Source organism: Trichechus manatus, unplaced genomic scaffold (assembly GCF_000243295.1).
Source record: "Trichechus manatus latirostris isolate Lorelei unplaced genomic scaffold, TriManLat1.0 scaffold00024, whole genome shotgun sequence".
Lineage (NCBI taxonomy): Eukaryota > Metazoa > Chordata > Mammalia > Sirenia > Trichechidae > Trichechus > Trichechus manatus.
Window position 1 is genome coordinate 20155853 of NW_004443960.1, and position 27828 is coordinate 20183680.

Sequence of the window (27828 nt, forward strand, 5' to 3'; positions counted from 1 at the left end):
TGGTGAACAGGACCTGGCAAGGTCTAAGAAGTGTGAGCCTTTCCTAGGGAAAGTTTAGAGACCCTTTCTGGGTGTGGGGCCCCGGTGAATCTATCCCCATCCTCCCTGTCACGTGGGCCAGCGTTAGGATGGACAGGGTGGTTGGGTCAGGCTGGGCTCACCATGGACAAAAGGCACCAGCCTTCCTCGGTGGGCCTGGCCATGGCCCAGTGGGTGGGGGGGGTCCCGTACTGGAAGAGGGTAAAAAGACACTCCATAGCCTTTTATTTATTTAACTTTTTGAATAGGTAATACATTCATATGATGTTTAAAAAAAACTTTTTTAATATGAAAGGTTTACAGTAAAATTCCCTTCCCACTGTTCCCCATCCTTCCATTCTCCCTCCAACAGTTGTGTGTGTGTGTGTGTGTATGTATATAGGAGCCCTGGTGGCACAGTGGTTAAGAGCTTGGCTGCTAACCAGAAGGTCAGCAGTTCAAACCCACCAGCCACTCCTTGGAAACCCTATGAAGCAGTTCTACTCTGTCCTATTGGGTTATGAGTCAAAATTGACTCAATGGCAACAGGTTTGGTTTTGGTTTTTTGGTGTGTATGTATGTATGCATGTATGCATGCATGTATGTATGTATGTATGTATGTAAATATATATGGAGATTGATGAGTGAGATCCTGGCAGCTCCTTCTAGCTCAAGTTTCATTTGCTTTGCCTCCCCCCTTTTTGGTTTGTACCGACAGGAGACGGAAGAGAATAAAACAAAAGGATTCGATTACTTACTGAAGGCAGCTGAAGCTGGCGACAGACAGTCTATGATCGTGGTGGCGCGAGCTTTTGACTCTGGCCAGAACCTTAGCCCAGACAGGTACTGTGGCGCTGTCACTCAGGTAGAGCTAGTGGGAGCCTGGGCTGCAGGTGGGCGCTTCCTCATTGCTATTAGTAGAGCTGAAAGGGGTGAGCTTTTCTAGTCCAGTGACTTCTAGTCTGGTGTTAAAACCCTAGTTTATTGGGTGTGTCACCACTAATTTTGAAATCATTTCCCTTTCTTTATAAAATGGAGTCAAGTTGTCTCCTGAACATTATCACAACCAGCCAATTGTTTACAATTATTCATTCAACAAACATCTCTTGAGCTGGGGCTGTTTGCCAGGCTCTGGGCTGGGCTTTGGGAATACAGCAGTGAACAAAGCAGACAAGGTCCCTGCCTCCTTGGAGCTCACGTTCTAGTAAGGGGAGACCGGTAATTAACAAGTGGTTAAGCACAGGAGAATTACAGATTGAGGTCATTGGTGTAAGGAAATAGGGTGTTTGGGGATGGCATCTCTGAAGAGATAACGTACAAGCTGAAGGATGAGGAACCAGCTGTAGAAAGAGTTGGGGGAAGAATGTTCCAATCAGACAGAACAGCAGATGCAAAGGCCACGGTGCAGGAAAGAGCTTGATGTATCTGAGGAAGAGAGCCTCCCAGTGAGCCTGGCACAGAGGGAGATTCACAGCTGCTGAGACTGGAGAGCAGGTAGGACCTCAGGGGCCACAGCAAAGAGGCGAGAACAGGAAGTCATCACAGCTACTGCTCTTGCAACATTTTGTGAGGCCTACAGACCATCTTGTCTGTTCCTCTGTCTTTGTTTTTTCCTGGTGTACTATAGATAGTTACCCACGTGCTTAGTAATATGTGGTTAGTACACCAAAAGAAAAAAGAAGAAGTCTATGGTCCTGTTCACTCTATATTTTGTGTTGTTTACGTTTGGTTGGAAGCTCAGTATGCCCTTGGTGGTGTGGCCATATATGTGCTGCAATAGGAAAAATAGTTGAGGGTAGAAGAGTAGAAAGGAGCCCTGGTGGCACAGTGGTTAAGCACTCGGCAACTAACTGAAAGGTTGGCTGCAGGGCTTTGAACCTGTTTGGTCCAGTTTGACCCCCTGCCAAGAATTTGCATTTCCAACAAGTTTCCAGGGAGTTATACGTAAGAATTACCTGAGGATCTTGTTAAAACATAGATTCTGATTCAGTATATCTGGGGTGGAAATGCAAATTCTCAGCAGGGGGTCAAACCGGAACCGGTCAAAGCCCCGGTTGGCAGTTCGAACCTGCCAGTGACTCCATGGGAGAAAGATGTGCAGTCTGTTTCCATAAAGATTACAGCCTTGGAAACCCTAAGGGGCAGTTCTACTCTGCCCTGTAGAGTCACTATGAGTCCGAACCAACTTGACGGCACACAACAACAGAGGAGTAGGGCTAGAAGAAGGAAGTCAGCTGTTCCAGGTAAGTCCTATGTTGTGCTAGAGGAGAGCTAGAGCCGGCCAGCGCTGGCAGAGCATAAGATGGGGTCAAATGATTGCTGTTAGTCGGATGGTTCTGGAGGCCTCAGCAAAGGTTCCCCCCCAACCTCCTCCCCTACCTGAGTCATATGGCAGATTAGCTAGGACACCCTACCAGCCCATAGGGTGATTTTGTGCAAACTAGAAAAATGGCCCCCTTCTTCAAGATCCTGTACTTCCTTCTGTTGGAAAATTCTTATAATATACTGATTTTGTAAGGGAGAGTTTGCCATCTTGATAAATATATAAATTGATGCTGAAGGGCATCCCCTGGATGTGGTGGCATTGGGTACTCTGGTTGTGAACCATAGGTGTGGCCCTGCTGGGATCTCTGACTTGCCCTTCCTGCTGGATGGCCCTCCTCCCTTCTACCCCATTGCCGTGGTAACTTGCCTCTTTCCCTCTGTATTTCTTGCAAGGTCCCGAGACTGGTCAGAGGCCCTGCACTGGTACAACACTGCCCTAGAGACCACAGACTGTGATGAGGGTGGTGAATATGATGGGATGCAAGATGAGCCCCGGTACATGCTGCTGGCCAGGGAGGCCGAGATGCTGTTTACGGGTGGCTGCGGGCTGGAGAAGGACCTACAGAGATCAGGTAATGTCTGGCGACCTGCCCCTTGGGTGGACAGCGCTGGACAGGGAGGGGCATGATCCCCGTTCCACTGGGAATCGTGGCAAGATGCAGGGCTGACACTCTTCCCTCAGGGACTTGGCAGCTCTGGTGGGGGAGAAAGATCCACCAAAAACCCAAACCAGACCCATTGCTGTCAAGTCGATTCCAACTCATAGTGACCCTATAGGACAAAGTAGAACTGCCCCATAGAATTTCTAAGGCTGTAAATCTTTACAGAAGCAGATTGCCACATCTTTCTCTCACGGAGCAGCTAGTCGGTTCGAACCACCAACCTTTTGGTTAGCAGCCAAGCAGAGCTCCTGAAAGATCCACCCTGGCCCCGTATTTTGCCAGGTGGGATACCCATACAGTGCTAGCTCAGGAAGCGGCTTTACAGAGCTCATATGCAGATGAACACTTATATTTTAATGGTTAGTTATTACTAGTGAAAAAAAAACAAAACAGTTGCCGTGGAGTCGATTCCAACTCGTGGCAACCCCATGTGTGTCAGAGTAGAACTACTCCATAGGATTTTCAATGGCTGATTTTTTTGGAAGTACATCACCAGGCCATTCTTTTGAGGCACCTCTAGGCGGAATCAAACCACCAGCCTTTCAGTTAGCAGCCGAGCATGTTAATATATTAGTTATATATTAGTTATATGTTTTTCTGTAATTTTTAAAAATTGAGATAAAATTCGCTATTTTAAAGTATACAATTTAGTGGTTTTTTAGTATATTCACAGTGTTGTCCAACATCACTACTATCTAATTCCAGAACATTCTCAAAAAGAAACCCTGTACCTATTAGCAGTCAGTGTCTGTCTTAGTCATCTAGTGCTGCTCTAACAGAAATACCCCAAGTGGATGGCTTTCACAAAGAGAAATTTATTCTCTCACAGTCTAGTAGGTTACAAGTCCAAATTCAGGGTGCTGGCTCCAGGGGAAGTCTTTCTTCCTCTGTCGGGTCTGGAGGAAGGTCCTCATGATGCATCAGTCTTCCCTTGGTCTGGGAGCCTCTCAGCACAGGAATCTCAGGTCCAAAGGATTTGCTCTGCTCCCGGCACTGCTTTCTTGGTGGTATGAGGTCCCCAGGTCTCTCTGCTCGCTTCTCTCTTTTATATCTCAAAAGAGATCGCCTTAAGACACTATCTAATCTTGTAGACTTCATCAGTATATAACTGCCACTAATCCATCTTATTATATCAAAGTGATAAGAGTTCACAACACATAAGGAAATCACATCAGATTACAAAATGGTACACAGTCATACAATACTGGGAATCAGAACCCAGCCAAGCTGACAGATATTTTGGGGGGGACACAGTTCAATCCTTGACAGTGTCTGTCTCCCTCTCTTCCCATCCCCTGACAGCCACTAGTCTACCCTCCATCTCTATGGATTTACCTATTCTGGACATTTCATAGATGGAATCATACAATACGTGACCTTTTGTGACTGGCTTCTTTCACTCAGCATAATGTTTTCAAGGTTCATCCATGTGCCATTAGAGCATGTATCAGTACTTCATTCCTTTTTTTTTTTCTTTAATAGTGTTTTGTTGTGTTTTGGGGGAAGGTTTAGACAGCAATGTAGGTTCTCATTCAACAATTTCTAGGCAAGTTGTTCAGTAACATTGGTTACATTTTTCACGGTGCATTTCCATTCTGGTTGTTCCATTTTCATTAATCTGGTTTCCCCGCCCCTTACATTCTCATCTTTGTTTTAAAGTAATTGTTGACTATCTGGTCTCATATAGCTAATTGTTTAAAGGAACACAGTACTTACAGGTAATATTCATTATTTTGTGAGCCAATTTGTTATTTAGCTATAAAGTGACCTCAGAGGTTGGTTTCGGTTCAAGGTTTGGAGACTATTTCAGGGCATTAGTCTCAGGGAGTCCTCTAGTCTCAACCAGTCCAGTAGGTCTGGTGTTTTGTTTTTCTTTTTTAGGAATTTGAGGTTCTGTTCCACATTTGCTCCCATTCTATCAGGGTCCATCTGTTACGGCCCTGATTAGCGCTGCTGGTCATGGTAGCTGGGCGTCATGTAGTTGTTCTGGTGTCAGGGTAGATGTGGCCGTGGTTCGTGTAGACTGTTTGTCCTGTAGACTAGTTTCTTCTTTGAGTCTTTGGCTTTCTTCTTTTTCTTTTGCTTTAGATGAGTAGAGACCAATAGTTGTATCTTAGATGACCACTCACAAACTTTTAAGATTCCAGACATTACTTCATTCTTTTTTATTACCAAATAATATTCCATTATTTACCGATTCATCAGTTGATGGACAGTTTTTCTTCCTGTTACATAATACACATACTGAACTCTTGCTTTCTCAGGTATAGAATAAGGCTAAGTTTAAAAAGTTTTTTTAAAGGTTGTATAAAACAAGCAAATAATAATGCAGATCAATAATCCCTTATTTGAAATTTCTGAATTCAAAAAACCCTGAAAACCAAAAGTGTTTTTGTAAGTTTTACACAAACTCATTTGGTTGCGAAACCTGTCTTGAACTGACGTAAGGCTGTTTATACTCTTTGTTTCTTCTACTTAGGGAAAATGATGCTGTGTTACACTGCAGAACAAGGAATGTTTGATCATGGGGTCAAACCCTTGCGCCAGAATGCACAGGAGTATTGCCCATTTATGGCATACTGCTGAATCACCTTTCTAAAATCCAAAAAGTTGTGAATTTTGGCCCAGCTACCACCAGTGACCGCCCTGACAGGGGACACAACAGAGAGTCCTGGATAGAGTAGAAGAAAAATGTAGAACAGAACTCAAATTCATGTAAAAAGACTAGACTTAATGGTCTGACAGAGACTGGAGGAATCCCTGAAACTCTGGCCTCCGGATGCACTGTTAACCCAGAACTGAAACCATTACCAAAGCCCACTCTTCCGACAAAAATTAGACAGGACCATAAAACAAAAAATAATACATATGAGGAACGTGCTTCTTAGTTCAGTCAATTATACGAGACCAAATGGGCAGCTCCTGGCTGAAAGCAGGATGAGGAGGCAGGAAGGGACAGGAACTGGTTGAATGGACACAGGGAACCCGAGGTGGAAAGCGGGAGTGTGCTGTCACGTTGTGGGGCTTGCAGCTAATGTCACAAAACAAGAAGAAGAAAAAAAAAGTTATGAATTTCTAACATATTTGGTCCCAAGTGTTTTAGATAATGGTTTGTGGACCCATCAATGAAGATACAGCAAATCTAAAATTGTAAAGGAAAATCAGGAACAACTGAAGTTCAGGAAACACCATACTAGGTGATTAGAAAACAGTATCTGAGCATGTGTTATCTCTTATTAATTTTTAAAAATTAGACTAGTAATTCACAGTGGGTTTTTTGTTTTTTTAGTCTTATTCAGTACTCAGTGCAGAAGTGCGAGGCTTTGGGCAGTGCCTGATGCAGTGGGAGTTGGCAACAGGCTTGGCAGGTGGCAGTGGGCTGCTCTGTCAGCAAAGCATCCAGTTGGAGATCCCAGAGACCTGGGTTCAAATCCTGGCTTGGCTTTTTACTGGCTGTGAGACATCTCTGAGCCTCAGTCTCTTAATCCACACAACTGGGAGGTGGTGGAGCTGGAACCCAGGCCCTTGACCTCTTACTCCAGTGTGTTTTCTACAGTACTTGGGTCTTTTTATACCCACACAGTGCTAGGAAATTCTATGAATAATAATAAGCGTAATTTCTTATGCTAAGCACTTTACTAACAGTATCTCATTTTAGTCCTTCAACTCCATGAGGTAAGTGTAATTGTCCCCATTTTATAGTTGAGAAAGCTGAGGCAGATCCTCTGTGAGAAAGGAACTTGCTCACGGTCACACAGCTCGTAGAGTCACTCAAAGTCTGGCCACTTAAGCCTGGGAAAACAGGCTCAGTGTAAGGCCCAGTCCCCATCTTCCAGAAAGGAGGGACGTATGTAAGCTCTAAAAGCCCAGTATGGATGTTAGTTAATAAGTCAAGGAAAACTTCCTGGAGCAGGTGACACATGGCATCGCCATCAAAACAGAGGAATTTCATATGTAGGGCATGAGGCTCCTGTGTTAGTTTGCAGCCATTGATTAGGGACAGACCAGCAAGTGGAAAAAGCCCATGCCCAAGGGAGAATTTAGGTACACACCAAGACAGGAAGAAGTTTGCTCCTTGTCTTTCCCCTCATCCCTAACCACGCTGGCTCCTAACTCAAGAAATAGCCATGGGCCACCAATGACCACCCCTACAGGGAACACAACAGAGGGTCCCTGATGGAGCAGAAGAAAGGTGGAGTGCACAACTCAAATTCTAGTAAAAAGACCAAACTTAATGGTCTGACTGAGACGGGAGGAACCCCAGAAAGCATGGCCCCCAGACTCTCTTGTCAACCCAGAACTAAAACAATTCCCAAGGCCAACTCTTCAGACAAAGATTGGACTGGACTGTGGGAGATAAAATGATACTCATGAAGAGTGTGCTTCTTAGCTTGAGCAGATACATGAGACTAAATGGGCAGCTTCTGTCCGGAGGTGAGATGAGAAGGCAGAGAGGGTTAGGAGCTGGTTGAATGGACATGGGAAATCAGGACTGGAAAGGAGGAGTGTGCTGTCACAGTATAGGGAGAGCGATTGGGGTCACATAACAATGTATGTATAAATTTTTGTATGAGAGACTAACTTGAAATGTAAACTTTCATGTAAACTACAACAATTTTTAAAAAAAAAAGCTATGGGTAAGACCCTTTGGATTGTAAGTGACTGAAATACACTGACATATGCAAAGGTGAGCTCACTGAACTGCAAATTCCAAGACAGTACTGGCTTCAGGCATGGCCAGGTCCAGAGGCTCAAACCATAGGATCAGGATTGGCTGTTTATCTCTTAACTTGGGCTGGGTGCTCTTGGTTAGTTTCACACTCTGCCCTGTGTGGTGGCCCCTGACAGACCCTGATCTTATTAACCCTCCAATCGTTCATCTAAGTGGAAAGAGAAGCAGTAAGCCAAGTGGTTAAAAGACCACCTGGGATCCAATCCCAGCATTGTCCCTTCTAGTTTGTGACCTGGGGTAGGCTATTTAACTTCTTAGTCTTTGAATTTGCTCAAAATGGGGATAAGAACAGTGCCCGCTTTACTGGATGAGAATTAAATAAACTGGTAGTATTCATTATTAAGTAATCATCATCATTTCAATCAGATCATCACCACCACCATCTTCATCATCATCAACAATTAACCAAGCCAAACTCAATCTGTTGCCGTCGAGTCGATTCCGACCCATAGTGACCCTATAGGACAGCACAGCTGCCCCATACGGTTTTCAGGGAGCGACTGGTGGATTCAAACTGCTGACCTTTTGATTAACAGCCCTAGCTCTTAACCACTGTGCCACCAGGGCTCCCATCCACAGTTAACCAAAAAAAAAAAAAAGAAAAAAAAACCCCAAAAACAAATCCGTTGCCCTGCTGTCATTCTGACTCATAGTGACCCTGCAGGACAGTAAAACTGCCCCATAGGGTTTCCAAGGAGCATCTGTTGGATTTGAACTGCATAACTTTTGGTTAGCAGCCGTAACTCTTAAGCACTAGCCATCAGGGTTTTAGTCCTGCAAAAATCCTCAACCTGATCCTCATTGGCTCATACTGAATTGCATGCTGAGCCCTAAACCAATCACTGTGGCCATTGAGGTGGCTGACATTGATTGGCCATGGCTATGTCTGGACCAATCCCTGTGGCTTGGCTGGCAATAGGGGGGAGGGCTTAGTGCTCTGATTGGCCAGGCTCAAATCACATGTCCCTATCTATAGCGCCCCCACCCCCCAGATCACATGGAGCGAGAGGGGAATCAGTAGTTTCAGTATATGAGTACTGGATAAAGACTCAGCTACTGTTCCCAGGAAAGGGGAGAACAACTGGGCTGGCAAGAACAACAGATGGGTTCACGCCTTCCTCTCCCGCTTTGCTGTTTTTCAGGCGACTTGTACACAGAGGCAGCGGAAGCAGCTATGGAAGCCATGAAGGGCCGGCTGGCCAACCAGTACTACCAGAAGGCGGAGGAGGCCTGGGCCCAGATGGAGGAATGACTCGCTAGGAAAATCAGGGCCGGCTGCCCCAAGCAAGGGCTATAAGGGAGAGAGAGAGAGAGAAAAAAAAGGACTTATTTAGTTGGGCGGGGGACGGGGGGCGGGGGCGGGTGTTCTTAGTGTGTTATAAATCAACTTTTGTATTTCATATTTTGACTCTTGAAAATTTGCTACCAGCAAAGACTACTGCTGCCCTTTAGGGCAGCATTTTGGAGGAGTGGGGAATGAAAAAGCAGCCTAATGAACCAACATAGGATTTTGAGGGTTTTTTTTTTTTTTGGTCATGCGATGTGAGAAAGTGCGTTTCTTCCATGGATGGTAAATATTACGGCTTTGCTCACCTGCCTGTTTAGGCTGGACTGAAATCTCAGGCTTACAGAGCCTTGTGTTTCCTGAGTCAGAATGAGGAACGGAGCGCTGCACGCTAACCTTTTGATGATGTGCATTGTCAGAACTTGGCAGATAAGCCTCCTTTCCCAGAGCATTTGGAAACCTCATGGTATTTTCCAGTGGATGTGAGATTGTATGATGCCCAAGTCCCCTTCTGCCATGGGGGACCCTTACACTGATTGTTTTCTAACCTTTTAGTTTAGTATTTCCTTCCCACAATGCCACAGGTGTTCTGGGATTCAGCCAGATTCCATTTTTTAATCATGCTTTCTGCAATGGGCTTTACTAAAGAGGTTTGATTTTTGTATGCACATATTTACTACCTCTAACCCCTACATCAGCTAGTGTGGAAATGGGTGCGTCTCAGAGCTTACACATGGAAGGACAGTGGCTTGGAGTGTTGGAGCCTTTCCTCCCAGCAGACGCCATCTCTGCATCTCAGTGGCAGCATGCACAATGTGACAAGTGTCCTTTGTACAGTACTCCTCAATGTTGTCTTAGCATCTAATGGCCTGTAGTAGCTGTTCCCCAGCCCTCATCCTTGGCCTTTTCTGCTTGAACCTAGGCTGGTTTTCTTGTCCTTTGCAGCTGGATGCTTTCAGCAGCAGCCCCTTGAGAATTATCTGAGATGTTTGAGAATGAGAGGGCAAGAACTATAAACATTCGTTAATTCTAGTAGTTTCCCCAGGGCCAGGCTATGGTTATCCTTATTTTAATGAGCCTTCCCTTTAAAAGGAGTTCAGATCTAACAGCATGCTTTCAATTGGGTGTTTCAAACAGCAAAGAAAATAGACTGCATTGATCAGCCCTAAGTGCTAAAGAAGTCTTTGTTTATTTAAAAGTCAAAACATAAAAAAAGCAGTGTAGCATAGAAATCATTCTTACCTGTTCATTAAAACAGATCCTTCAACACTTTAGTGTTAAGTGCTATGGAGTCAGGAACCTGTGCAATCATTAGTTTCCAAAGTCCAGAGTGTGCCCAGAAGGAAATTATCAAGCAGAGTCAAGTTTACTCTTGAAAAATCCCTTAAACCACCCATCAAGTTCAGTATCCCTGGTTTTTGCATATGGACTCATCACAGCCAGTTTTCCTCTGGAAGTTAAAACTGATCACCCTTTCTTCACCTGTACCAAATCAAGTGGTTGGCTTGTGTTAAATTTTTGGTTTTGTGTCTTTTTTTAAACTACCGCATATAGTTAACTTGCATATGTTAAATGCATATAAAAAGCAACTTTATTGTGATTTGTCTCTTCCAAGTAATCTAGCCTCATAGTGTTTCATGCTTTTTTGTTGTTTATGATTCACTAAGCCTCCTCTCTCTCTGGGATTTTATTATGTGAATAGTTGGTGTTCCCTAGTCACCTGTCTCATTTCTTAGTTATATATCAACTCTTTTCATCTAACCCAGGGGAGGTCAGCAAACTTTTTTTGTAAAGGACCAGATAGTAAATATTTTAAACTTTGCTGGCCATACAGTCTCTGTCAACTACTCAACTCTGCCCTTGGTAGAGCAAAAGCAGCCATTGTCAATATGTAAACAAATGAATGTGGCTGTGTTCCAATAAAACTTTATTTATAAAAACAGGTGGCCCACCCAGACTGTGGTTTGCCAACCCGTTCTAACCGTTTTACCGAAGATTGACTGAGAGCTACCATATTAAGCTCTGAGGGCAGAAGCTATCTCAACTTTGTGGCCTCCAGGGCTCAAAAACACAGCACCTTGGCACAGAGTCAGCCAAATGTGTGAACAAATAGAGTCAGCCCGAATCACTGCACTCTGTCTTTGAGGCTTTAGTTCCTCCAACCAATTAGTGATTCATTTTGGGGATTAGCTTGAACCATCACTTCTACAATTCCAACCCCACCCACCCACATGGCCTTTAATATTAGTAGGCAGTCCCCTTCTCCTCCAGGAGGCTGGAATGTCCTGGATGTATAACTAAGCAAATGCTTCTTAAGAACCATTAAGAGTGAAAAAAAAAAAAAAAGAAAAAAAAACGAAGTTAAAAGATACTGAGATCTTCTGAACCAGCAGAACTTACTCTACCTTCAAAACCTAATTTTGTGCCTTCTAAAGCTGGTTAGGAGCCCTGGTGCTGTAGTAGTTAAGAGCTATAGCTGCTAACCAAAAGGTCAGCAGTTCAAATCCACCAGCTGCTTCTTGGAAACCCTATGGGGCAGTTCTACTCTGTCCTATAGGGTCAGTATGAGTTGGAATAGACTCAACAGCAATAAGTTTGTTTTGTTTTGTTTTTTTGTTAAAGCTGGTTAGGGATCCCTGGTGGTACAGTGGTTAAGATCTCCGCTGCTAACCACAAGGTCAGCAGTTTGAATCCACCAGCCGCTCCTTGGAAACCCTATGGGGCAGTTCTGCTCTGTCCTATAGGGTCACTATGAGTTGGAATCGACTCAACGGCAATGGGTTTTTTTTTTTGGAAAGCTGGTTAGGGCATCTTTTTCCACAAATGCTGGGTATGCCAAAAAAATACCCTAAGACATTCAGCTCAACTGAAAGACATCCAAGACTATCTTCAAGTTCAAGAAGCAGGTGAAGGTCCAGGAGATTAGCAGAGATGGGGATATAATCCAGCAGTACCTTCATTCACAGATGGAGAAGCTCGTTTTCTGAAGAGTAGATTGACTTCACAGTGCCACTGCTAGTGAGCTAAGTTGGAGAGAGGGCTTAAGAGCTGCTGTTACTTAGAGGATCCTGGGAATAAAATTTAAGGTTAAACTGGAGTTTCATGGCCCTTTCAGTCTTGTTACAGACAAAAGAAAAAAAGGAACCCAAACCTCAGTGCTTCTGAATATTCTTGTTCTCCGTTCACCTGAGGCACCGTGGGAATTTATCACTAAATGCAACCTTGACGAATCAAGCCAGGCAAACTGCCCTTGAAAACAGCAATTTTTGTGACTTCATTTCCTTTCATCCCAGCACACTTGTCTGCAGTACCAGATATGTTTTACAAATCAGTGAATGTTTACACAATTATATGCAGCTCATGTGAGAGAAAGGAGATAAAATATGCACACTCCCTGTGAAGAATTGTGCCTGTTATTTCTTTCTAGTCTCTGAGGTAACTGGTCCACCAGGACATGGTGGAGGCAGGGTGGGACCCCAAAGAAATGGTTTGGGTTATAGATTTATTTTTGCATATGTGTTCAATTCCATTTTCCTCTTTCCAAATAAAGTGGTTTCTTTCTTGGCTCCAATTTCAAATGCCTGTGGTAACAAACGAGTGAAGTAGCTGGGTGGAGGCTGAGGTGAACCCAAAGACTCACACAGCATCTGAAAGGGGTATTTGCGATTCAGCTCCACAGGATTGTCGCCATGGGGAATGTGGGCCCAATGTTGCCCTGGTTTCCATTTCTTTCAAAAGCTACTGAAAACTGGATTTTTTAAATGCAAAGTTGCTGATTTTTAACATTTGTAATAAATTCTAATAAAAAATTTTTTTTCCAGATTTGGCCCATATGCTGTCAGTTTGCGTTAGAGAAAATGTGGAAACGTGTCATATCCTAATTTTCTCACTATAAAACGGAATATTCTCTACCCCTACAGGGCTGTTATCAGCTTGGGAGGACATGATACATGTTAAAGTGTTTTGCGATCCAAAGCTTGAGAAAATGTTGGTTTCAAGCTAATGTGTGTTGTTTTTTTTTAATTTTTAGAAATGTAAACAGCGTAACTATGCATGTTAGGTGACACACATTTAGGTCCACTCCTACAATCCTACAAGAAAGAGCTTTTTTTTTAAATGGTATAAACCCATGAGGATGAAGAAAAAGAAGAGTCAACCACAACAAAATTTTGGATATCAGAAAGCATATGGATTTAACTGAATTGGTAGACCCAAGAAGGCTGGATCCTAAGTCAGCAATAGGGAAACCTGAGCAGCAACTCAGTTTTCATCGTTGAAGAACCCCCAAAAGGCTGAGGAATTGGTGGCACTGGGAACCCCCAGGATGGAATGAAATGGGGCTAAAAATGGAGATTCAGTGATAGATCGTTAAAGCATCAGATTACTAGATGTGTTCATACCCAGTATGGACAGCCGGCTGGCTGCCTCTTTATTACCCTGTAGAAGCCTGGGACACCAGGCACAGAAGAGAGTAAGATTATCATACTGACAGGAGGATTAAGTGGAACTTTCCATATTTGAGGGAGAGGCTCCTCCAGCTTTCTTCTCCCCCTGTGATCCCAGGCACTGGCAGTCTGACTTTGACCCTTCTAGAAAAAGGCAAGGTAATTGGAGAGTCTGATCAGCCCAAGAGAAAAGACTTAAAAGTACTTCTTCCTAATGAAACAAGCTGGCTGAAGCACCCCGCAGGAAAGGCCCACAGCCAACAAGCCCACCGATACCCACAGAACTTCCCAAACAACTTATTTTAAGAGCTCAATGCTTAAACTTGAGCAGGCAGCCAAGGCTCACCGTCAGGAAAGCATTTACTATGAAAGACAGACGAAAACAAACCAATAGAACAAAGTAGCTTGGAGGGAACAGAATATGCAGGGGAAAAAAAACTTAAAAAAATTATGATTAATATATTTTAATAAAATACTGTATCCATGACAAAAGAATAAAATACATAATTCTAAAAATTTTCACACAACAAAAGAGCTCTTGTAAATTGAATATGTCCTTAAGAAATAAATAATAGAAAGATTGGGAGATAAGGTTGAAGAAATCTTCCAGGAAGTAGAACAACAAAAAACAAACAAGATGAAAAATAGAGAAAATTCTAGGAGCCTAACTTAGGAGTTCAAGAACAAATAAAAAGTAGAGGGGAGGGAATCTTTAAAAAATTCAAGAACATTTCTAAGACCTGAAGAATATGTGTTTCCAGAACAAAAGGGCCTATCAAGTACCTAGCACAATGGATAAAATTAGACCTACACTAAAATTCATCTTCATGAATTTCAGAACATTGCGGAAAAGGAGAAGATCCTAGAAGTTTCCGGAGCAAAAGGACTGGTTTCATACAAAGGGTTGAGAATCTGAATGGCATCAGACATCTCAACAGTAACATTGGAAGTTGGAAGGCAATGCTTTCTAAATTCTGAGGGAAAATGCCTTTTAACCTAGAATCCTATACCCAGCCAATTAATCAAGTATTAGAGTAGAACAAAGACATTTTCAGACATAGAAATTCTCAGAAAAGTAATCTCCCATGTACCCTATCTGTAGAGACATTTTATAGGGAAAGAGAATGACTAGGTAGTCATTGCTAGACAAGATACAAAAGAAAAGGATATTTGGTTAAAGGTCAATACACTCTTGACAGATGACAGTGAACTGGACTGGGTAGAAAATGATTTTCTTAGCACTTCTCAATACCATTAAATTTATAAGAAAATTGCTTAAGTATTTCATCAAGAATGCTAACTTCTTTCCAGAAGGTGTTTTATGTAGAAACATTTGGTTTCAGACCATGTTTGGGATAATTTTCCTTTTATAGGGGCAAGGGAGTTGGTTAAGAGCTCAGGCTGCTAACCAAAAGGTCAGCAATTCGAATCCACCAGCCGCTCATTGGAAACCCTATGGGGTAGTTCTCTATCCTATAGGGTCGCTGTGAGTCACAATCATCTCGATGGCAATGGGTTTGGTTCAATAGGTTTTGGGAGTGAAGAGTAGAGGGGATACAGGACTGAGCCCTCATGCCCATCCCCACTGCCCACAGCCTACGGCTTAAGATATGGAGATAGACGCCTTTCACCTGAAGGCCCTCAGATTGGGGATGGTGGGGGGAAGTGGGCAGTGTTTGATCTATGGTGCTTGACCCCACCCCAGCTCCATTAAATGGGAAAAAATGTGTGTCTTGGAATCAATGATATATAGTACGTTAGACATTGAGCTGGACACATGTATCTCTAAGCCTGAAACAAGCCTCAGTGTTACTGTGACCATTTTACAGATGAGAAAACTGAGGCTTAAAGGAGTTCCACAGTGAAAGCATTTGCCAAGAATGTTTTCATTAATCAGAAACCAAAGTTGGAGATTGAAGAAGATCAGATGCTGTCGTAGTTCCAGCATAAGCAATGCCGACTGGCAGTGCTGCAGTGTTATTCCCGTGGCCCGCCAGCACCAGCAAACCGGGAATATTGTTGCAAAGCAGAACTTAAAGGAATTGACAGAAGGGACTACCAGGAGTGGCGCCTAGTAATTTGACCTAACACAGGAACCACTTGGCCAGATATGACATGGACATAGACACATTAGCCAGGGATGGAGAAATGGACACACCAAAGGATAGTCAAGGTTTCAGTTTTTCCCCTCTCCTGTATATAGCCGCTCAGACACTGTGTCCGGGGTTCTGATGCAACATTCTGCATCCCCTGCTTATTAATTTCACTTCTGACTTTTCTCAAGACAACTGTGCAAGGAGGTTACTGGACTGCAAGAAACTCCCAAAACAGGGCTTGGACTCTGCCTTCCAGGATCAGCCTGCATCTCTGCAAGCTCCCTGCTCAGTATGTGTTAGGGACAGACCTGAATTCCTCCAGATTATTCTGGCAGAACTATCTCTGGCTTCATCTGAGCTCTTACCAACTGCTAAACTTTTGGCCACATGCAAGGAAGATCCTTTTACTACAATTAACAGATACCAGGTAGCACTAGCTTTCTCAGGAAAGGGGAAAAGGGATGACTAGAGATATCTCCAAGGGTGGGAATCCCACTGGACTTTGGGAAGAATCTTGAGCTGGAACCAGAAAACCATCAGGAAATCTCTATGACTCTTTGCTCTTCTCGCTTTATCATTTTCTTTTACAATGCACTGACTTTTTCTCTATTTCTCCAACCTATGTCACAAAATATAAAAAATCCCAAAAAACCAAACCTGTTGCCGTCAAGTCGATTCCAACTCATAGCAACCCTATAAGACAGAGTAGAATTGCCCCATAGGGTTTCCAAGGAGCAGCTCGTGGATTTGAACTACTGACCCTTTATAGTTAGCAGCCAAACTCTTAACCACTGTGCCACCAGGGTTCCATCACAAAATGTGACCATCTCAAATCTCCCCTTCTTCCTGGTTCCAACCAATCTCAGACACTAACTCCAACACTTAACACAGTCAAATTAATAAATCAACAACTCACGACTGACAGACGGGAGAAGCCCTGAGAGTATGGCCCCCAGACACCCTTTTAGCTCAGTGGTGAAGTCACTCCCGAGGTTCACTGTTCAGCGGGGGATTGGACAGCCCCATAAAACAAAACAGGGCTAATGAGGCATAGCAGTCCAGGGACAAGGACTAGAAGGCAGGAGGGGACAGGAAAGCTGGGAACCCAAGCTTGAGAAAGGACAGTGTTGACACGTCATGGGGTTGTTAACCATTGTCATAGGGCAATATGTGTACTAACTGTTTAATGAGAAACTATTCTGTTCTGTAAATCTTCATTTAAAGTACAAAAAAAAAAAGAATATGTGAGCTCAAATTGACAACAGCAACTCAAAAGTTTTGATGGGAAGCCTAGGGGCAGTGGGTTGAAGATAATGGTGATGGAATAATTTGGAAAAGGATAGTGAGAATAACAGCACAACTGGAAGAAAGTAATCGATGTCACTGAATTGTACATGTAGAAATTTCTGAAATGGTCTATCTTTGGCTATGTATATTTTCACTGAAAAAAAAAAAAGGTCCTCCAAGGTCGAGAAGGGAGAGTGTTGACATGTCGTGGGGTTGTTAACCAATGTCATAAAACAATATGTGTACTGACTGATTAATGAGAAACTATTTTTTCTATAAACCTTCACCTAAAGTACAGTAAAAAATAAAAAAATCAACAACTCACAATGTCTCAGTTCAGATTCTCAAAAGAAAATGTGATTGGTCCAACCTGAGTCCTAATATCCACCACACAACCCTCTTGCCATGGCTGTGGGGGCAAGCATACTCAGCATCTAGGTGGCTGACACTCACTCTCTGGGCTAGTTAGGCAATTCCTAGAAAAATGGGAATGAGCAGATTCCAGCAATTACCCTTCACTGGGAGGATCCAGTACTAAAATACTATGACTAGATCAATGCTTCTGTTGACCTCAAGGACTATTCCTCTTTTAGCTTTGTGCCATTCACAATGCCTTGCCTGTGTCTTCAATAGATGGTTGCTTCTGTACTTTTTTTTTTTTTCATTTTAATTCCTTTAAAAGCAACAAGCTCTCCCAGCACAATGAAATGTTTGCATGCCATTACTTATGTTAAAGGTAAATAGAGAAATAAAAACCAGGCTAAGGAAGAGACTGGGAGACAAGGAGAGATATAGAATACCCAAATGTTAGGGGTGTTTGTGGCAATCTCCTTCCAAAAAAAATCAGACATTTAAAACCCTATGGAGCACAGTTATACTCTGACACCCACGGGGTTACCATGAGTCAGAATCAACTTGATGGCAAGTGGTGGTGGTGGTGGTGGTGGCCAACTGGATCATGGCCCTGAAAAGTCTAATACAGTCAACACAACCCCAGAATTCTGTTTACAAAAGTGTGATTTATATGACTTTCTAGGGATGTGTCCAAGGCATCAGCAGCCTTGGCCTGCTTGGAATTGCTTCCTTATTCCCCTGGTGAGTCTTGGGCTAAGCATTTGACTTGGCTCATTGTGTTGAGTTAGGTGATCATGGTTGTTTGGGGTCTCCGGACTTCTTACTATTTTAACTAACTGCTGTCAAATTAACTCCAACTCATGGTGACCCCATGTATGTCAGGTAGAACTGTGCTCAATTTCAATGGTTGATTTTTCAGAAGCAGATTGCCAGGCCTTTCTTTTGAGGTTCTTCTGGGTGGACATTATAAAAGATCCTTCTTTGTCTCTAGTAACAATTTTGTGTTAAAGTCTATTTTGCCTGATATGAGTATAGCCACTACAGCTCTTTGGGTTATGGTTTGATTGAATACATCTTTTTCCATCCTTTTGACTTATTCGTGCCTTTGAATCTGAAATGTGTGTCTCTTATAGACAGCCTATAGTGGGATCTTGTTTGTTTTGTTTTTAATCCATTCTGCCAATTTTGCCTTTTGACTGGAGTATTTAATCCATTTACATTTAATTCATTTACACACCTCTTGGAGAGGTTAAAGAATTTGCCCCCACTGTTCCCTTTGTCTGGAATGCTCTGCTCTTCCCAAGGCTGGCACCTTCTCAAAATTTAGGATTCTGTTGACTACCACCTCCTCAGAGAGACCTTCCATGACACCCCTTCAAAAACAGTTCCCACCCCAATCACTCCTTCATCATAACATTCTTTTCCTTCATAGCACTTATCACAATCTGACTTACCTCTCTTAGTTTACTGGTGTGTTGCCAGTTTCGCCACTAGAATGTAATCCTCATGAGGCAGGGGCTTTATTTGTTTTCTACTGTATCCCTAGAGCCCAGAACAGAACTCAAATGTAGTAGGAGTTCAACAAGTATGGGATGAATGAATGAATGAATGAACAAACTTGCCCAAAATCATACACCAAATAATTTGAAGAGCCAGGACTCACACCCAGGCAGTCTGACTCTAGAACCTGTGCTCTTAACCACATTAAGCAAAATGTAGTCCCCTGTCAATGGTGGTGCTGTGGTTAAGTGCTTGTCTGCTAACAGAAAACGTGGGTGGTTCAAATCCACCCAGTCCTGTTGACCTGGTGATCTGCTTCTGTAAAGATTACAGCCTTGGAAACCCTATAGGGTTCTCTTCTGTCCTATGGGGTCACTATGAGTCAGAATCCATGGTAATGGTTTCTTTCTTGGTCTGTCAATGGCAGGATTCATGTATCAGCATTGCAATGGGGGTGGGGGTAGTAGAAGGCACATATTATGACTTTTGCCATCAAGGATGGATTCTGATTTCTATAGACCCAGGAGCAGGTTCTGGAAAGTGTACAGGGCTTTGAAGTCTCATAGGTCTTAGATTGAATCCAGGGTGGGACAGAGAAGAGAGGCCAAACTCAAAACCTCTAATATTGTCACAACTGTGCTGTCCTCAGCCCATTTTTCCAACCACCACATGTGTCTGCCACCAAGGATGGAGAAGGAGCAGCTGAACTAATTAATGGGGGTCCTTAGCGCTGCCAATGGTAGAGGTAATGCTAAACGGTAGAGAATGATAAAGGGGACAAAACTCAGATAGGAGAGAAATTTCAGATTTTGTACACTAATAAATGTGAAAAATCAAGTGAAACGCTTTGTTTTCCAGGAAATTTACCAAAAAATGACTCAGGATAAGGTAGAAAACCTGGGAAGAAATGGAAAAAATCATCAGAGGTCATATAATTTGACAATATCTAATAAAATGGAAAATATGCATATGATCCAGTAATTCCATTTCTGGTATTATATACTCTGGAAAAATATCCATCCACTTGCACAAGAAGCCATGTACAAGAAAAGTTACAGCGGTATTATATGTAATGCAAAAATTCAGAAACAATTTAAAAGTCCATATTCATAGCTTGGAATGAATTAGATCTATATGGATCATAGTAGACCGCAAAAACATGTTGGAGTGAGAAAAGCAAGTTGCAGAAAGATACTGGTACAATGTAGTACCATTATGAAAACGAAAACGTATAGAAAACCATACTATATATTGTCCCTGGAAAACTACACTATATATTGTCCACAGAGATTATGTATATATAATTATATACATATGTAAAAGTATAAGATGGACTGAAAGGATACAATCAAATTCATGGTAAGAGATAGAGCTGGGGGCAGGGGAGGAAGTTTGGGATGAAGTGGAGGTCAAATCTGTAAAGGTCTAATATATTTTCGAATGCATTTTTAAGAGACAACATATTCATAACATTATCTGTGTAGCATTTAACTAAAAGCGTATACGCAGAAAAAGATTTGGAAACAAAAAATACGATATTGACAGTAATTAATTGAATTCCAGGTGGTGGGAATATGGGTGATTATTTTTTCTTTTAGTCTTTCTGTATTTTTAAATATCTATATGCATCAACATTGGATAGCTATTTAAAAACACATAGTCGGGTTAAAAAAAAAAAGCCAATTGCAGATTAATACGAATAGTATGATACTATTTATGTAAAATGTCATACACAATAAAAAGAAAACTATTTTATATATAAACACATAAATAAGTATATATCCATAGAAGATAGTTTGTTTTTATTGTGTATGAAATTATATATGTATTTTATATTTATATAAATCTCCATATGAATGTATACATATATATCCATATAAGTTAACAGAAAACGATATGGAAGGATATACATTAAACTGATAATGATAATTACCTCTGCAGAGGAGATTAGGATGGGGGTCAAATGTCAAAGGGCATTTAATCCTTAATGTGCAAAGTTTTAATATTTTGCGATAATTCATGTACTATTTGTGTAATTAAAAATTAAAATACAAAATTTTTCAGAGAGAACTGCTCAGACCAGGTTCCCTGGTTTGTCCATTAGAGTCTCTGGTGCGGATTACTGCCAGGAGCAACCTTTTCTTTCCGAGACAGGTAGCCGGGGTCGTGTGGGTTACACCTAGGTTCCGTCTGAGTTAACTAAGAATGTAGATTTTTAAAATGTTTTCCGCCCTAAAACTTATTTGGAATGAGTCTGGGTCTAAATACTAGAGCAAATAATTTTTCAAAAGACATAGTGTGTTCTAGATAATTATATTGGGGTCAGATGAAGCACATATTAGATAAAAATACACCAATAAAAATGTATAATAATTTCGGAAACACGAAACTCTTTGAACATAATAAGTAGCATTCTGAAGACCCTAATAGCCACATAGGTAGCGTGGCCGAGCGGTCTAAGGCGCTGGATTAAGGCTCCAGTCTCTTCGGGGGCGTGGGTTCGAATCCCACCGCTGCCAGAATATGTTTTTTTTTTGGCCGTGCTGCGTTCGCATCCGGCTTCGTTTTGCGCAAGCGTCAGTGCCACCATCCGAATGAATTGAGCTGCGGAGAGGCGGGTCTGCGCTCGTCGGGGCGGGGCATTGTGGGTAAGAGGAAGCGCCGAGTCCGCCCAGCTCCCCCCACGTGTCCGCCGGAGTTTCTCCACCAGCAACATGGCTGCTGCCTGATAGAGAGCCGGGCCCCCGCCGCCTCTGCAGCCCGCGGTTACCTGGGCCGTTGCCGCCGCCTGCGCGCGGCTCCGGCGGAGAGGTGAGTCCCGAGTTTGCTGCGCCGGGACCCGGGCTCGAACCAGGTTGCACTCACGAGGTAGGCCTGGTCTGAACTCCCGAGTAGGCCAAGGAGGCCCGGGCCGTGCCATGCCGTGCCCAGGGGCCGGGGTCCTCTCGCGACCCGGGCGAGAAGGACCGGCAGCCCGCCGCAGAGACCAAGGCTGGCCGCGCGCTCCGACCCCTCGGCCCGGCCCCGGAGTAGGGAAGGCCGCTGCCGAGACTGTCGGCGGTGACTCAGGGTCCAGCTGCTTTACCCCGCCCCGTCTCCTCCAGGAGCCCCCGCCGCAGGCAGCCGATGTCCGGCCGGCCTGTCGGCTATCGGCGATGGCTGCTTGGGGTGGCGTGAGAAGGGGGCCTGACCACCCGCGAGGGAGGCGACACCCATAGGACAATGTGGCTCGGGGCCAGGCGGCCCGCCCTGATAGATGCGGGAGAGGGTACCCCGAGCCTGCCCGGGCCCTTTCTTTCCTCGCACCTGAACCAGATTAGCCGCTGCCGGACGAGGCCCGGAATTCTTCATTCATTTATTCAGGCTTATTTATTGAGAACCGACTATGTGCTGCGGATACGACCCTGACCATTTGATCAAAGTAGGTGACAGGAAGCACAAGTAAACCAGTAAATAAACAAGGTCATTGTGGTCTGTTTTAGAATTGGGTCTGGGGGCAGGAAGAAGAGATCTTAGCAACCGCCACAGTTTCCTTACCAGTGAAATGGGCATGATAGAAATTCCTACCTCCTAGGTTTGTCAGGGCTAAATAGGGTAAGACAGGTGAACCCCCTGTATGTAGCACTTGATATGTGGCTAAGTCTCAGACCCTCTGACATTGGGAGAAAACATGTTGCCAAGTAATAACAAACCTTTCCACAGGTTACATTTATTACCTTACTTACTCCTCACTGCAGGCTTCTGGAGGAAGGCACTTTCATTATGCCCATCTTAGGTGTGGGGATAGCGAGGGAAAGCAAAACTAAACAATCCATCTAATGACAGTGGTTGATAATCAGCAGAGGTGGGACTTGAACATATGCAGCCAGGTTGAAGGTCCAGGCGCTTACCCACCCTGCTATACTGCCTTCTGTTGCAATAGTGTGTGGCATATGGGTTAAGAATAAGGAGCTTTGACATCAGATGGTCTCAGGTTCTTATCGTGGCTTTCCTGGCCTCTGCATCAGTGACCTTGGGAGAAATTACTCTCTGAACTCCAGTTTTCCTTCTTAAATGTGAATGTTAAGTCTTGACTCATAGGTTCGTGGAGAAGATTAAACAAGAATGTATGTGAAGTTCTTAGAGAAGGGCCAGGCGCCTGGTAAACGCTGGGTTAATTACTCCTTACACCTAGGCCAGGCCAACTCATCTTTTACAGAGGTGGAAACCTAGGTGACTCAGAGAGAGGAGATACCTTGTCAAAGGACACACAGCCAATTAGAAGGTGGTAAGAAGCCAGGAACTGTGCCTCCTTGCCCTGGGGCCCTTTGCCCTTCACCCTTACGCACCTGTGGATGCATACAGTGACCGTGAACATCGTCAGCCTCTGGAGTTCATTGAGAAGCTGCTGTATCACTGATAGGGTGGGGGGCCTGTATGACTGTTTGAAATTGAAGAAACGGGCGTGTGCTACAAGTTACTGTTTTTACAGGGTGTTGTATGAGGTGTCTGAATTTTGGGTAGAAAAAATAGAAATTTTGAAAAATTTTATTTGTTACACATATGTACCAATAGGCCCCAGTGGGGACTCTCGGGTATAACTAGTGTACTTCATATTACCACTAAACACTTACAGCAGGCTTGTGGGAGGGGGCAAGAAAAAAAAATCCATACTACCTACCAAAAATTCGGACACGTTCAATGATACAGCATGCTTCCATTAATGAAAACACATGGTATTAACAAAAGTCAAAGCAGAAAGTAACTGGTCACCAAAGGGTTAACCCCATTATATTTTGTCACCCCCCACCCCCACTCCCTCCATCCATCAGCTAGCGATTATTTGGAGTTGCCTCTGCTTTTCTGATTGACTGACAAGTTAGATTCCTGGGTGCAGTGTGGATGTGCCCTGCCATGGCCTTCAAGTACCTCCTCTGCTGTGGACCCCTCCTTAGCTTCACCTGGTTGTCCTGGTCCCCTTTCCATTTGTTGAGCAGCTTCCTGTTGGGGCAGAGGCCATTCTTGTTTCCTGTGCCCAAGCCCGTGGAGCCACTGCCAGAGAGTGCCCTTATGGCCACAGGACACCTTGTTGAGCCCGAGGTGGTCACAGGTTTACTGCTTCTGTGAGAGCTTGACTTGTGGTGGCTGGACATCCTGCCTCCCTCCTACTACTAGTAAGCATCAGAAGTGGGATTTGAACCTGTGCGTCTCAGCTCTCCTGCAGTTCAGTTCACCTGTCTGTACTCAAGTGCCCATGAGGCCCAAACCGTAAGGCTGCTGGTTTCTGGATGGGACCTAGTTAGCCTAGTTAGGCTCACTGGGTTGAGGGTCTGTAGCTACTTGCTTTCACGCACTCAGTTCACTCGATTATTCTTTGTACTATATTGAGCGTCTGTTCTTTGCCAGGCACTGTTCTAAGTACTAGGAGAATAGCAGTGAATTGGGAAAAAAAAAAAAAAAAAAGCAACAACAAACAAATCCACAATAACTCAGTGAAGTTATGCTTGAGGAAACTGAAGCCCTGAGAGGCCCTCATGGAACTTATATTCTCTTGCAGAAGTCAGACAACACACAAGCCAATAGACCAGGTAGTCGCATATTGTGACAAGATGTAGTGACTCGTAGTGAAATAAAACAGGAAGATGAGTGACTGGGGTAAGGAGACTCTTTATGATAGGTTGGTCAGGGAACCTGTCTCCTCCTGGGATGGGGTGGTGCTAACACTCCATGAAAAGGAGCCAGCTCTGCAAAGCCCTGGGGAAAATACTGCAGATGGTGCGCAAAGGTCCTGAGGCAGGCTGGGGCTTGGTCTGGCCCATTGCATGGTGAGAGGAAGACAGGGGCAAGATCACGCAGGGCCCTTGAGGCCGTGGAAGGGAGTTTGGATTTTATTCTACACAACAGTCAAAGGGTTTTGAGCAGGGAAATGAGGTAATTTACTTTTTTACAAAGACAGCTCTGGCTGTTGTTGGGAGAATTGGATGTAGGAAAGAGGGAATGCAGGGAAGCTTGTTGGATCAGTATTTTTCAAACTGCACTTCAAGATTTATTAGTGAGATGGGAAATCATTTTAGGGGTTGTAACCAGCATTTTTAGTGAGGCTAGAAAACACTACTGCATCACAGTGATGGGGGTGGGGTGGGGAATAGTTGGTGTTGGAGATGACAGGCGGTTCAGCAGCTTGGAGAATGATGGAAATCTGGGGCGTCTTTAACCTCCGCCTCATAGGAACCAGCTTTGTGCTGATTCTTACTAAGTACGTTACTGTTTAGCTGGTAATGGTTAGAAAGGCCAGTTGTCAAACCTCTGTCTTTTGCGTACCTCCTCAGTGACTGGGCCTAGGCCAGCAGGCAGAATAGTGTTTCCCAGAGAACGATCGCGTCTTGGGAAGCTCCCAGGCTGCACCTTCTCTTAGTGCATATGATCTGTTCCCTTGCTCACCTGGAAATTCAAAGTCTCTGAGCTGTCCACAGAGGTGGCAGAGAAGGTAGGGGCATGACGTGTCTGTGGCACTTGGTCCCCAGTGCAGACAGGGTGGGACCTTCGGCTTTCCTTCCAGCCTCAGTCTGGGCACTATGGGTACTTAAAACTGTCACTTTGAGGCTCCTCATTTTCAGCTAGGCCTCCATCTCCTCCACCCTTGTAAGTAACCCATTGGGACTCTTTCCCTCTAGTCTGTCTGTCCCTCTCCCGCCAGGCCTTCCTCTACTCAAAATCTTTTTGTAGTTCCCTATTAAATAGCATTCCTGTGATTCATTTATTCAGACGACAAATATGTATTGAGTGCCTGCTGTGTGCCAGGCACTGTCCTAGGCCCTGGGGGTACCCCAAACCAGAAACCAAACCCACTGCTGTTAAGTCAGTTCCGACTCATAGTGACCCTATAGGACAGAGCAGAACTGCCCCGTAGGGGTCCCAAGGCTGTAAATCTCTATGGAAGCAGACTGCCACATCTTTTCTCCTGTGGAGTGGCTGATGGTTTTGAACCACAGACCTTTTGGTTTGCAGTTGAGTGCTTTAACATTGCACCACGAGGGCCCCTGAGGGTACAGCAAGGGACAAAACAGACCAAAATCCCTGCCTTCATGTAGCTTACAGCTTAGAGGGCTAGGGATGGGGGCAGATAAAACACAGCTGTACTCTGCTGCAGGATGATACTGCTCTGGAGGGAACCAGAGCAGGGACGAGAGGTGGGGGGTTGCAGTTATTGACTAGGGTGGGCAGAGAAGACCTTACTGAGGACAAGCCATTTGAGAAGCAGCCTGCAGGAGGGGGAGGAAGGAGTCCTGAGGTTATGGGGGTAGAGCAGTAACAAAGGCCCAGAGGTAGGGTGGGGGGAGGGGAAAAGTGAGGTCAGATCAGATCCGATCCGATCAGACTAGAGATGAGATCTGAGAGCTAAAGGGTCAGGTTTGTGTAGGGCCTCACGCAAGAGGATAGAGACTTTGGCTGTTATTCTGAGGGAGTTGGGAAGCCTTTGAAGGTTTTAGTGGGGTGACATGATCCCACGCTCTGGCTTGGCTTTCAAAAGGATTTGCTGGCTGTGGGGTGAACAAAGGTGGCAAGGGTAGAAGCAGGGAGACCAGGTAGGAGGCTGTTAACCCTAATCTAGGCACGAGATGGAGCTGGCTGGTGTGAGGAGGTGGCAGTGGGCGTGAGTGTGGAGTGAGAGGAAGAGGGGGGTCAGGGATGGTGTCAATGATTTTGGCCTGAACAAGCTTACAGGGTGGAATAGTGTCTGTAATAAGTGAGATGATTTTAGGTGGAAGCCTTGGGTGAGAGTACTGTGCCTTTTAACATTCACTTTTGGTCCTACTGAATCTGCCCAGGAGAGGCTCAGTGTGGTGCTGGTGTGTCTGACATTTCTAACTCATGGGTGGCAACAGTATATAGAATTGAACAGCTTTGTTCCCCTCCCTTTTTTAAAAAAAATGGTGGTTAAATATACGTAACAAAACATCTTCCATTTTAACCATTTTTAAGTGTACCATTCAATGACATTAATTACATTCACCATGTTCTGCAACCATCATCACTTTCCATTTTCAATTGTTTTCCATCCTCCTAAACAGAAACTTAGTATCTCTTAAGTAATAACTCCCCATTTTTCCCTCACCTGACCCCTTGGTCCTGTCCAAACCTGTGTCCAAACCCGTTGCCATCGAATCCGACTCATAACAACCCTACAGGACAGAGTAGAACTGCCCCATAGGGTTTCCAAGACTGTAATTTTTTTTTTTTAAATAATTTCTTTTGTTGTTGTTGAGAATATACACAGCTAAACAAACACCAACTCAACCGTTTCTGTGTATACAGTTCAGTGACATTGATTCCATTCCTCAAGTTGTGTGCATCCATTCTTGTCCTCCTTTTCTGAGTTGTTCCTTTCGCATTAACGTAAACTCACTGCCCCCTAAAGTTCCTATCTAATCTTTCGAGTTGCTGTTGTCACTTTAATCTCATATAGATAGTTCTTAATTAAAAGAGCATAGTGTTCAAGGCAGACATTTCTTACTAGTTAAGCTAAACTATTGTTTGGTTTTAAGAAGACTTAGGGAGTATTTTTGGTTTAAGGTTTAAAGATTATCTCAGGGCTGTAGTTTCAGGAGTTCATCCAGCCCTCATGGCTCCAGAAAGTCTGGAGTCATGAGAATTTGAAATTCCCCCCTTTTGATCAGGGTTCTTGTATAGAGTCTTTGATCAAAATGTTCAGTAATGGTAGCTGGGCACCACTCAGTTATTCTGGTCTCATGGCAAAGGAGGAAGTTGTTCATGGACAGAATTCAAGGCTGTAATCTTTTTTTTTTTCCTTTTTTATTGTTGTAGCTTAAGTGAGAGTTTACAATTCAAGTTAGTCTCTCATACAAAAATTTATACATGCATTGTTATGTGACCCTAGTTGCTCTCCCTATACTATGACAGCACACTCCTTTCCACCCTTGATTTCCCGTGTCCATTCAACCAGCTCTTAACCCTCTCTGCTTTCTCATCTCACCTCTGGACAGAAGCTGCCCATTTAGTCTCATGTATCTACTTGAGCTAAGAGGCACACTCTTCACAAGTATCATTTTATGTCCCACAGTCCAGTCCAACCTTTGTCTGAAGAGTTGGCCTTGGGAATTGTTTTAGTTCTGGGTTGACAGAG

The 27828-nt window shown here is 43.9% G+C and overlaps 2 protein-coding genes and 1 non-coding gene across 3 annotated transcripts in view; all 3 read left to right on the forward strand.

Annotated features, from left to right (window-relative positions):
* EEF2K (eukaryotic elongation factor 2 kinase) overlaps nucleotides 1–11389 on the forward strand; it is a 71272-nt gene extending 59883 nt beyond the window's left edge. The window contains exons 16-18 of the mRNA XM_004373322.2: nucleotides 737–861; nucleotides 2737–2915; nucleotides 8880–11389. Coding sequence (XP_004373379.1) covers nucleotides 737–861; nucleotides 2737–2915; nucleotides 8880–8989 — 414 coding nt within the window. The 3' untranslated portion in view covers nucleotides 8990–11389. The remainder of the gene's footprint in view (nucleotides 1–736; nucleotides 862–2736; nucleotides 2916–8879) is intronic.
* Nucleotides 11390–21141: 9752 nt separating this feature from the next.
* TRNAL-AAG (transfer RNA leucine (anticodon AAG)) lies at nucleotides 21142–21223 on the forward strand. Its single transcript has one exon. It is a non-coding gene; the product is annotated as a tRNA-Leu (tRNA).
* Nucleotides 21224–21354: 131 nt separating this feature from the next.
* Nucleotides 21355–27828, forward strand: part of POLR3E (RNA polymerase III subunit E) — a 51005-nt gene continuing 44531 nt past the window's right edge. Inside the window, exon 1 of the mRNA XM_004373323.2 lies at nucleotides 21355–21515. The gene's annotated coding sequence lies outside the window, so the exon portion shown is untranslated. The remainder of the gene's footprint in view (nucleotides 21516–27828) is intronic.